At 45.3% G+C, this 12,396-nt stretch overlaps 1 protein-coding gene across 2 annotated transcripts in view; it reads left to right on the top strand.

Moving 5' to 3' along the window:
* Window positions 1-369: 369 nt before the first annotated feature.
* The window catches only part of SLC22A23 (solute carrier family 22 member 23), a 114,419-nt gene continuing 102,392 nt past the window's right edge, over window positions 370-12,396 (top strand). For both annotated transcript variants that reach the window (XM_074146472.1, XM_074146470.1), the window contains exon 1: window positions 370-903. In XM_074146472.1, coding sequence (XP_074002573.1) covers window positions 370-903 — 534 coding nt within the window. The remainder of the gene's footprint in view (window positions 904-12,396) is intronic.

The raw sequence follows: 12,396 nt of genomic DNA, 5'->3' as shown, positions 1-12,396 counted from the left end.
CCTTCCTTTTATTTTCGGCGGTGCCTCTCGGCGGGGGGAAGGGAGCGCTGGGATGAGTGCAGCTTGACGCACAGGCGAGGGGAGGGGGGGCAGCTGCAGCGGTTCGTGGCCGCAGGGTGCGGGTGAGGAAGGGAGCGGGGCGAGGGGCTCGCTCGGTGCCTCCCCCTTTCTTCCCCCCCCTCCCCCTTCTTCCTCCCCTTCCTTCCCTCCCCATCCGTCTTCTGCCGGGTCCGGCTGGGAGCGTGTGTGCGATATATTACGTTGCAAGGTGTGTGTGTGCGTGGAAGAGAGGGAAGGAAGGACGGACTCGAGAGGGAGCCTGGGCTGCTCCAACCCCCCCATCCTATGTGAACCCCCCCGGGCGGCTGGATGGCGATAGACCGGCGCCGCGAGGCGGGCGGCGGGGGCCGGCCGCTGCCGGAGGAGAACGGCTCGGTGCCGGGGGTCGCGGGGGGGGTGGGCGCCGCCGCCCCCCCGGGGCCGCCCCCCGCTAACGCGGCCGGGGCCGAGATCCAGGCGGTGCCGGTGCCGCCGCCCGCCTCCGCCTGCAGCCCGCTGCTCCTCGACTACGATGGCTCGGTACTGCCGTTCCTCGGGGGGCTGGGCGGCGGGTACCAGCGGACCCTGGTGCTGCTCACCTGGGTGCCGGCCCTCTTCATCGGCTTCAGCAAGTTCTCGGACTCCTTCCTCCTGGACCAGCCCGACTTCTGGTGCCGGGAGGCGGACGGGCAGGGCAACTGGAGCGGGTCGCTGGCGCCGGGCCACGCCAACCGCAGCGGCAATGGCAGCATCTTCCCCCCGCCCGGGCTGCCCACCCCCGCGGGGGTCAACGCCAGCGAGTGCGACTGCCACGAGTGGCATTACCGCATCAGAGCCGGCCTCGTCCAAAACGTTGTGAGCAAGGTGAGAAAGGCGGCTGCCCTCCCCCCACCCCCCCCACCCCCCCCCCTCTATCCAGCCCTCCCAGACCCCCTCGGACCTAGCCTGACCCCACTCAGCACCCGCTCTTCCCAAGCCAAGGGGAGCAGCTGGACACGATGCGGATCTGGCCGGGGCGGGCAGGTGCCCTGTGAGTTGCCTCCCTGCCAGGTGTAAATCCCACATTCCTGTAATCCTTTCCCTCCCTGGGCGTCACGCCGGGTGTCCGTCTTGTGGCTTTGTACCTGGGTGCTGGATGCAGCAAAGTTATGTCCTGAAATGGGATCCCGGGCGGCTCTTTGGGATCCCAACAATGGCAGCTGTCCTGCCACCTTGGGACGCGGGTGTCCGTGGGAAAGATGCTGCAGGTGAATGTCACCAGCTAGCGAGGGGAAAGGGTTGTGGAGAAGGCTGCAGTTGTGATATCGCTCACCTTTGTGCGAGTATAGTAAAGCAGCTGTACAATCTAAAAACCAGGTTGATTTTTGGGGAAGCTGATGAGATGGTCACTGTTGGGAGGAAAACGAGACAAAGTTCTGCCGAATTCTTCTTGTTTTGTACTTATTCCCTTGATAAGTGTTTTGGTAGAGCAATAAAAGAAGAAATGTCTCACACAAGTTGTTGTACTCTGGAGGCAGAAAGCGCATGCTGCTCTGTTTTGTGTTTCCTAATGTAATGGCTAAGGTGGAAAATTTCTAGTGAGGAGGGCTGCGCCGCGTTCTGCTCTTACTTCATATTTGCTGAGTAGCGCATGCAAAAAAAAAAAAAAAAAAAAACACGCTTTGCCTTTTCACCTGAAAGCTTTTGCTTGTCTGTGGTACCGGCCCTGCGAAAGCCCTGCCGGCTGTGGATGGGCCTCGTTGGTATAAACAGGCAACTGGAGCTCTTGGAAATGTAAAATGAAACTGTTATATGAGGAAAGTAGTTCCCTTAATCTCAAGACCCTCCCCTAAGATCAGCAAAAATTACTTCCTGCCCGGGAGCAGTGTTTTGGATTAACTGTGCTTATCTAGTTGGGAGAAAGAAACACAGCAATAATCAGATGACCAGCATGATTGTGCTTTGGTCAGCCAGCACACGTTCGTATTTAATCATTGAAAATCACTTCAGTTTCTCTTTGTGTCCCTTGAAAATGTGTGCAATGGAAAAAGCGGGTAAAGCAAGTCCACAAAAACCTTGAACCCAGAATGGATTGAAAAAAAAAAAAAAAGCAACCCGGCTACACTCCTTCAATGAGAAAAACACAGACACATGGTGGACTTAAATGGTTTGTGATGTAGAAGTGCATAATGAAATTTGACATTTAAGAGGGGCAGATTTTCTTCTGTTTATAAGCAGAGACTGAGCTATTCATATGTTTTAGGGTTTAACACTGATGCTTAAGCATGGGAAAAAAAAATCTTTAAATACTCTTTTTAGTGAAAGCTGTAAAAAAAAAAAAGTATTTTTTTTTTAAGTGTTTGAATCTTTTTGAAGGTCATCATCAAGTTGGCCACAAAAGGTTGAGCGACAGTTAATTTGCTATCTTGCATGTTTCTTTAAAAACAATAAAAAAATGTTCTTTGGAAGAACTCGCACTAAAGGGCAGATCAATTTTAAGGGATAAATAAACAGCTGTGGTCCCTGCTGTCTTGTTTTCTATTAGAAAGAATAATATTCGTCTTTTGAGACTATGGGTTTTTCCAGTGTGGAGTTTTTAATTTTTGTTGTATGCTCACTTCTAAAAACTTGGCAGCTTTTTTGCTTTGATTTGTAATCCCATGTAATTATAATTAGGTTGTTTTCTTGGGGTCGGGATTCCTCCTTAGTTTGTGCTTTGGTTTTGTTTTGGGGGTTTTCTGGGTGGGCGTGCTGTCTGTTTTTATCCTAATAAAGAAAAAGAGGAAAAACCCAGGCAGAGCATCAATATAGCTTAATTCGGACTTCCTTTCTTATAAACCCACAGGAGCTCCGATACTGTGGGAACAATTCTTGTAACTGCTGACTCCTTTTACACACATCCCACTGTCCTTTGTGAGAGGGAGCTGCCCTGGATGAATTCAGAAGACTGGATGTTCAGATCTCCCTTAACTCCCCTCAAAAATACATTTGTTTCTGTAATGTATTATGCAATGTTCTCATCTTTCTAAATAGAGTTTTATTAAATCTTAGTCTAATATATGCTCATCTGTGTAGTAGCCAGGGGTTATATTGAAATATCATAAAGACAGCCAAAAGTATATTAATAAAAAATGCACTTTTGTTTGGCCGGTAAATCCCCTTGTTCTCATCTTCAGCCATCCAAACTAATCTCTGCTGGATGCTCCATTGCTGCTTTGTCTTCAGAAACAATGAAACAATTGGGGTTATTTAGCGTGAAGCATATTTCCTGCTCTGCATTTTGGTGATGCACATGTACATGAGGTGTCACTGTCCCCCGCTCCTCAGGACCTGATAGCTGTCCTTAAACTACATTAAGTTTCACTGTCTCTGTAGCCTCTCTCCTAATGGTACCTTTCATCAGATGTTGTCTCTCTCTCCCTGCTTTCTTAGTTATCCCTCTGTGGTGCCCATTTTCTCCCAGCCTGTGTCATGCTTGGAAGTGACGGAGTAGAGATCTTGCTGTTTCCAGCCCTGCTCTGTGCTATGTTTAGCCCCGCTTCTCTTTCGAGTCTTTGCTGGAGCCAGAGGTGGCCTTGCACCTTCCTTGAAGAGTGGCATTGCCATGATAGGCACTGCCATTACCCTGACCTCTTCAACTGAGTCACTGGGAATGGTGCTTTTTATAGTGCTGCCAGTCATTAGAACTGGAAATGGTAATAAAGGACATACTGCTTATTATTTAACACTGTTAAAATACATATAGCAAAGAGGTCAGATGCATAATTTAACCACAAGGATTCCAGTGGCCATATTAAATCACCCATCTGAGCTAATGTCCTGACTTGGTACATAAATCTTGGACTTGGTTTGTACATAAATATTTTCCTTTAGGACAATTCACTTGTAAGCCTTTTTCACTGCTAAATGCTTCTTTGAGGATTTTAATCTATTCTTTATCACAACATCACCATTATCACACTGCTATAAACACGTGTATTGTTTGTGAGAGATGTACCCTGAACTAGCCTTTAGGCAAAAGCCTAGTAAAAAAAATAAATGTCTTTTAAATGATCCATTAATCTCACCACTGTCCCAAGGAAGAACACTGAGAAATACTCTCCTTTTTTTTTTTTTTTTTTTCCATAGTGAAACCTGAGATTATTAGCACTTAATGCAATAAGCAACATAATGACAACTAAACATGCATAGCGGTGAAGCCTAGCAGGAAGTTGAGGTGTGTACTCAGCAGGGACTTTTCTAACTCTCTCGTTAACTTCTTTAGTGCCTGGATCTTCTGACCATCTGCAAAGCCAGCTGTAATCTTGGGGCAAAGTTTTCACGGAAGCTCTTAGTTACAGGACTGATGGTTGTTGTTTTTCCCTCCGTTACTAGGATGACCTGTCAGTTGTGTGCGATTGCGTTACGTGGTGGGAATTGTTTGTTGTTCCGAATGCTAATTTGTATAATGGACACCAAAAGCTGACAATGGGCAAGGACTGAGGCTTGATTAAATTGCAGCAGTTGATGGCACAGCATCCCTGTGTGTGCACCCGCAGCGTTCCAGATCATTCCACCTCTTGGGTATGGCCTAGAGGGAAGTGGTTAGTTGAAGGCTGTGTTTTAATCACCCAGAGCAATTATGTAATAATATTTCATGTCTAGTCACCAGGGAATTCCTGTTGTGGCTGCTTTTCTGCTCCAGATGCCTTGTTTTGCTGCAGTGCTGTTCTCTTGGCTCTCAACTTCCCACTTGATTTGGGTTGAGTCATCTTCTTTCCCAAGTAATGTGCCATCATTTTACCTATTTGCCACTGGTTCGATCGTTCTCATGCCAATTTGGCTGAGCTTCTAGCAAAGTGATGCTTAATTCAGGAGAGCCAAATGGTCCAGGGGCAGCGCTGCCGTGCAGCAAACACCGAGCAGTGCTGTCTTGGTGTGAACTTGGCTCGGTTCCGGCTGGATGTCATTCCCTTTGCCCCTGCAAAAGGGAATGTCTGTGTCCTACCAGCCTTTCTTTCCCTTGCTTTTTTGGCAGTTCTGGCACTTTTCTGGACATGTCTTCAGCTGACTTAGTTTGCTAACCTGATAGAAAACTTTCTCTTTAAATACATTTTTATTATTATTAGTTTTCCTGTGTTTTCTGCTAGGTTAACGAGGTGAAATGGCTCTGTGCAGTGCCATGTGCCCTAGACTGTGGTATTGTCTCATGGGATTATTGCAAGTACCTGCAAGTAGCCAAAAATGCTAAGCAAACAAACAAATCCGTGTATGATAACAGTGAAGACAAATTTGGTACTGCTTGTAGGGTAATATTTCTTGGGGTAGGGGATAGGTGTGAATTTCAAGTGGACTTTCAGAGTATAGTTGTTAATTAATTCAGAAGGGATTATTCTGACAAGGTCCTTCCCAAAATAAGAGCTGTGCCACCCTTTCCAGGCACAAATGGGAGGAGGTCTCTCACTCATTTCTGCGTATCCTCCAGTTGGCTGGTCTCTGCAGAGAGACTTTGGAAATGCTGATGCATTTTTCCTGCAACTGGCAGGATTTGTCTTGTCAGTGTTGGTTCGTGGCTGACTGGCTTCTGTGTAGTCCCAGGTCAATGAAAGCCCTGAGTTATTGTACCCAGTGCAGTAGTTGGGTCAGAAGTGGCAAGACCTAAGCTAGTATATTACCAATATCAACCCCGTGCAGTTGAATGGATTGGAGGGGGCATAGGGACCTGCAAGGCAGGTACTTGCTGTGGGTAGAAAGACTATTCTCAATTGTTCTCAGATGGGGCTTTGAAATGTCTCTCTGCTCCTAATGGATGATGAAGGGGTCAACAAGTCCTTGTGGTCTGAGGTATCCCAAAGTGCTGGCAGATCACAGTAAACTTCTTAAACTTCTACTGCTATTTTTTTATGGTTTCCTCAGCTATAGGAGAGATCCCAAACTTCTTTCCCTCCCATCCCCCCCCCGCCGTGTGTTAGCTGATAAAGAGCAGTTGCCGTTCTGAGGGCTCACAGGCTTGCAAAATCTGCTTGTTAAAGATGGAACAAGGAGAGCTGATGACCTGTCCTGCTGCAGCTGCTCTGGCGCCTGCCCTGACACATTGAATGTAGTGATGGAGTCTCCTGGTTATCAGGGCCCTGGCCAGCAACACCCTAAAACAATGGGGTGAGTTTCCAGCCGAGCAGAGTGAAGGAAAGGGGTGGCTGTTTCGGGAACAGTACCTGCCATTTCCTGGAGGTGAAGAACTGTCCTCTGCATGTCTTTAAGCAGCAAATTACCTGATGTTTGAGATAACCAAGTATGATGTCACCAGGCTACAAATACTTGTTTAGTGAGCCTAGACACTGTTTTGATTTGTCTGGGGGGTGTGCGTGTTTGATGTGTGGGCCAAAAAATTTTGAAGCAGTTCTGACATCAGAACTCAGGTAGTCTTAGGTTTTCTATTTGGTGTATATTTTTTTTCACTAGAGGGAATGTACATAGAGTTAATGTTTATTATAACCCTTAAGATAAAGCACCTCACATACAGGAATCTGATTTCAGCCTACCATAAACAGTTCATAGCATTGGTAGAACTAACAATGATCCTCCAGGAAGGTAAAGTCTTAAAGTCATCTCAACTTTCCAAGACTTGCTATTGAGCCTTTCATATTCCTCTTTTTCCATATGAATGTCAAACAACTGCTCTTTTTTTGTTTGTTTGTTTTTTTTCGTGGATGGACCTGATATTTGAAACAGTTGGGGGTTTGTTTGCTTTTGTTTCCACTCCCTAATACATCCTGTATCTCAGTCATTTAGTTTAAATATCCTGACCCTACCCATGCTGTGGCAGAAGTTGCAGGCTAGGGTGTATATTTACCAGCTGTTCAGGCAGTCTAAAACGAAATTTCTAAAGTGCCCTAACAGTTTTACCTCTTCTCTGGCTTCAAGAGTTCCATTATAAAAGATGACCTCATGTTTTTCTTAAAGCGTTTGACAGAAGAGGAGGAACTGGCACCTAGGAAAGCATCTAATTTGGAGCCAGTTCTGATGGTAATGTTGAGATGAGAATTACAGGCCAGCTGAACTTGAAGGTGTTAATTTTTTAATGAAATAACATCTGGAATAGTATGAGACTCATGGTTTCCCTTAACTTAAAATCCTTTGGCCGTAGTAATGGTACAAAGTCTAAAATGAAAGATTTCCAAATTAATTTTAGAGAGCTGCTAAATTTAGAAAATGCTGAAAGGGATACCATGCTGTTGTGTACCTTGTCTGTTGTTTTCCCTGTCAGCCAATTTGTTTCTGCCTGGTTTGCCCTCTGTGCTGCCTGGCATCCCCGCTCAGGACAGTTGTTCTCACTCGCTCCTTTTCATGCCCCTTCTTCCTCCCACTCTTCTGCAGCCCAGCCTGGCTGGTGCTGGGTTACCCACAAGCAACTGTGGAATTAATTAGCCTGAGATCTTGCTGTAGAAGAAAAGAGTGGGGCTTGCTGTAGATGATGCGTAGAAGATTGGAGAACCCTGTCATAGGAAGATTCTGCAACTTTGCAGCAGTGCTGAGTGTTCAATTCTTACACTGAGTTCCCTCAGAGCTGCTTCTCTTGGGCTCTGGGCACCTCAACTCTGAAATGTGTACTCAGCTGTCATAATGTAACGTATTTGTATATTTTTTTCCAGTTGACTTTTGACAGCAGGTGACCTTGCGTGCACCCTGAATTGTGTGTGCCCTTGTGCACCCTTTTAAAGTCAAGGGGGAAGGAAGGGGCCTGAAGGAGGGAGAACGAAGCTTCAAACCCCTTCCATGTCATCAGGGTGTGTTGCAGAGGTACCTAGGCAAAGCCAGTGACGGTACCTCCACGTAACGCCCAGTGGTAACCTCCACGCCCAGTGCGGGCACTGTGCAGCCTGCCGTGCCACCGGCCTGTAAAACCCGGCAGGCAGCGGTGATTAACGTGTGTGTTGAGCAGCTCCCGCCGATCCAGCCCACGTCATACCTGCTGGGAACAGGCAGTAGGTCTGTGCCCATTCCCACGCGGCGGGAGATGGATCAGCGGCTGGCTGCTGTGCACCACTGGTGGAACTGGTGTGTTTGGGGCAAAAAGTCCTGCCTTGCGAGCTGATGAAGCAAGGGCAAACGTGCTCAGGGGGCGATGGGCTGGGTGGGACTCACTCCTCTGGAGAAGACATTTTTTTCTTCTTTTTTTTTTAACTCATCTCCTCCCCAGGAGGAACATTCAATGTGTAGTACAAGGCTTCGTTAGGATTTTTATTTTGTCTTTTCATTTGGGAGAGCCCCAAATGCTGGTTGTCCTACTCAAACACAAGAACAAAAGATTTAATAAGTGAATATACACTTATATTTTTTTCTGGGATGCCTATTTAGATCTACAAGTAGCAAAGTCGGGAGAATCAGGAATGCTACTTGTGAGATACAGGGAAGCGGTACGTTTGCCTTGTCCAGCAGCGTGTGATTTATAGTTACCCTTGTGTGCTGCTTTCAGAGCAGGGTGATCTGGTTCTCTGGAAAAGGTTTACAGCTCCAGCCAGCTGTAGAGGAATTCATTTTGGCTCAAGTAGCGTCTCCCTGTTACTTGCAGCACTCTGGAGCTGCCTGGTCTCCTCTTGGCCTCCAGACCAAAGTCCACGAGCGTGTAGACAATGTTGCAATGTCTACCCTGCAAATATTATTAAAGATATGAAATGTAAATTAAACCATAAGACCTTTTCCCCTGCTCTGTCTCCCAGGGCTATGTAAAGCATTGTCTGCCTGAACAATAGAAGCTCGACAGACCAGTTTCTTATTTTGATTTGTAGAACAAGTGGAATATTTTTCTCCTTTCTTCCTTCCCCTTAATATTTATTTAAGTTTGAATTAATACCAGACCCTCTTTTTTCCCCTCTCCCTCTCTTTTTCTTCTTGCCTGAATTATAATAGCTGTACTCCTCAAATGATGAGAGGGCAGGGTCATGGCAGCAATAATTGCATGTCAAAATGAAGGTGTCTGATCTTTTCATCTCGTTGACTTTGAGCAAGTATTTCTCATGAGAAATGGCTTCCCCCTCTTGTCTCCTCCCCCCTTCTCTGCTTCAGAGTTCTTATGCCATGCTTGACATCCTCAAGTTTTTTTCCCCCAATCTTTAAAAAGACCCAATAAGAGAGTAAATTGGGTTTTGCTATGTCAGCGCTCTCAAGGCTGCGTACATGCAGTATATTTTATGCACATGTGGTTTTGGCAACCTGAAAAATACCAGTCTTCAAAGTGTTAATTTGTTTTTGATAATCAGATGATAGCAAATGTTAATATTTAACCAAGATGTTGGGGTTTTTTTACATGGCTTCTATTTACAATGCCCTAGACCTGTTCTAAATACCAATGTGAAAACTAGTTTAACTTTTTATTGAGTTTGGTCGCAAAACCAGTCTCAGCAGCATGTACCTGGATCAGAAAAAAAGTGTTTGTCAGCTGAAAATTGAGGGATGGCACTTAAAACCCATTTTATTGTGTGTGTCTCAGTCCTAGTGATAGGCATTGTTGCTCCTGGTCTTTTCATACAGCCCAAGGGAGGCAAACAGCTATGGGCCTTTAAAAAAGGGATAGGTTAAAAGCTAGTCGGTTATGTGACAGTGGCTCCTAACAATGTCAGAATATGTGTAGAAAAGATAATTATAGCACAGAGATGTAAAAGAGAGATGGAAATATCCTGATCCTGCTCTCTGGAAAGTTAGGAATATGGTGTTCATGAAAGCTGCAAGCAAGATTTTGTATCTCCCAACTCTTTGATGTTAGATGATATTATGGAGTTGGAAAAAGTGAAACAGATCGCATCAGCTGGGAAACAAGTTAGTTGACTAATCTGGGGAGGGCGAAGGCTGGAGAAGATCAAAACATCTCCGAATAAAGGGAACTTCTGCTACTGAAAATAAAAGAAGTAGTGATGGAGAAGTAGGTGGTATATGGATGCTACCAAAATGGATTTAATTATGTTGAGTATTCAGAAGACTGTCATATGATTAACAAATCATATTTTAATTGTTAGCATATTAGTGATGATTATTTACTTAGCAAACTTCCTTCTTCCCTCTCCCAGTGGGGAAAAGAAACAGATCTGTGATGAGAGCAAGTTTGGGAACAGAAGAGCTAATTGCTCCTGATTAAAGTGTGAAGTTGAAGGGTAGATGAAACTTTTCCAGTTTTGCGGTGTTTCAGGTGGCATCTCATTATCTTGGACTCTGCTGATGTGCTGGGTGGATAGCTTGGAGGGTCTTTTTTGCTTACGTCATAGACTAAGGAATCATTTAGTGCAGATCATTCAATGTAGTGTCTTTTCCAGGTTAGTTTACTGGCTCTGAAACTAAGTCAATGTGTGTCCTTTTGTGTATATGACGTTTCGGGCTTGTTTTGTGACTGCAGTGTTGCTTGAGCCATCTCACCACGCTGGGGAGATGGCTTTTGCAGCTGAGCTGTGGCTGTAAGGCGTTAGATATGATGCACAGCAGGCAGATGTGCATGGTGCAGCTTGGCTGGCAGCCTGGCACTGCTTCAGTGGGTGCAGGCAGGAGATGCTACAGTAATGCATCTGCTGTCAGCGTCGCCTTTCTGCTGCTGGGGGGGACACCGGGACCACGCACATACCGGGTGAGAGCGGGACAGCATGTCCCCACAGGGAGTAGTGGGGACAGCCTGGTTACTCTGAGGTAATTAATATAGGAGGCAGTGTATCTCTGCCTCTCTGATTGCAAGCAGCTTGACACAATCTGTGCCTTAGGTGTCCCATCTTCATGGTGGGGTTGAAGTTTGCAAACCAGGAGGAAGTGCCGTTTTATATTTCAGTGTTCACGCGGTGATGTGTGACAGCACGGCACCAAGTCTGTGTGGTTTATTTTTAAGGCTGAAATACTAGACTTAAAGAAGATACACTTCAAAAACTAATGTGGCAATTTCACAACTAAGTCATATATATCCCAAAATGTGGTTTTGAAGGAAGTATTTCAGCAACTTCACCTATGTTAAACTTCAGAAAACATTAGGAAAATTTGTGAAGTCCACAGTTGTGCAGTCCTGTACTTTTTTGTGGAGCTGGAAACTCTTTTCATAGGTACATGAAACTGCTTTCATACAACATTGCATGATCTAATTATATCTTTCTTGGAAGACAGCTAAGCACGTGTCCTCTGGCTCACGTGCCCTCTCCTCTTTCTCTCTCCCTTCTCCACTCCTTCCCCATATCCCCAAACCTTTGGCTTCATGGTAGTAGTCAAAAATAGTTTCTTTGCTTTATTTTTCAAATGGTACATTGCCCAGGCAATCATGTCTGTAGTTAAAGCCTGACAATTTCTGTGTATATGACCTTGTGTTCACCATTCACAAGTGATTTTCCTGGGCTGCAACTTTCTCAGTCAGCTGTCTACTGTGGTCAGAAATGGTTTACTGGCTTCCAAGAATGAAAAGTGCAGAAAATGTTGTTCCCGCTCTAAGAAAAATGAATCAGACAAGAAGCCGAACAAAACAGACCCATGCATCTGTTGAGTTAGCAAGCTCCAGTGTATGGGAGCAGGGACCCCAGATTTGTCAGGAACAAGGAGGAGGTAGATGTTGAGCAAAAGGTGATGCTGTGGTACCAACAGTACCTCTTTTGCTACCTGAGTAAAAGTTCTTGCAAACGGGGATGGTTATAAACCTCTCAAAATACCAGTGTGTACTTGCTCAGTAAAAATTTGTTTATTAGAATGATTTATCTTTAAGAAGTCCTAAGCACTCAGGGGCTGGTCAAAGATTTTCAGCAAAAGCATCCACTTATGACATAGCTGAAGAAAGTTAGAGGTACTCAGCACTTGGAGGTCTAGCATCATACAGAGAGGAAGTAGCTCAGAAGTCAGGTGTTGACTATGTGGTGGGTTGAGGCATTCCAGTGTAAGTGGGTTAGGCTTCTTTGAGTTGCTGTTCAAAGAAAACAAACAACAAAATCTCTCAATAGCTGGTTTGTTGTTTTTCTTGTGTGGTTTTTTTTTTTTTTTTAATGACTCTTCTGTTTTCCAGGTAAGTCAGTTGTGTCCGATAAGAATGTGAGGAAAGAAGTAGTTTGGAGATGGTTGGTTCTGAATGTGGCTGTTCAAAGAAAGAGGAAATCATTCCTTTTTATACCTTCTTCTCAAGCCTTCCAGGATTATTCAGTTTATTTTTTTACTCTTCTTAATGCCCTCATTTTTAAATGTGACCTTCTTGATACTTCCACCCAGCAGGCTGTACTGGTGGTCAAAAAATGCCAAGTGTTCTGAAGAACGCTTTATTGACACTTAAAATACAGATCAGGGAGTGCTTTGCCCAGCTGTGATCTCAAAGGAGAGTCATCCCTACCCTGAACCTTGAAGGTTAAATAGTTTAAATGCTGTGTTGTTGCCATGGCTGAGAAGGAGATACAGGGA

This window comes from Numenius arquata, chromosome 4, assembly GCF_964106895.1.
Source record: "Numenius arquata chromosome 4, bNumArq3.hap1.1, whole genome shotgun sequence".
NCBI lineage: Eukaryota > Metazoa > Chordata > Aves > Charadriiformes > Scolopacidae > Numenius > Numenius arquata.
Note: the sequence above shows the minus strand (reverse complement) of the source record. Positions and strands in the feature narration are given on the sequence as shown.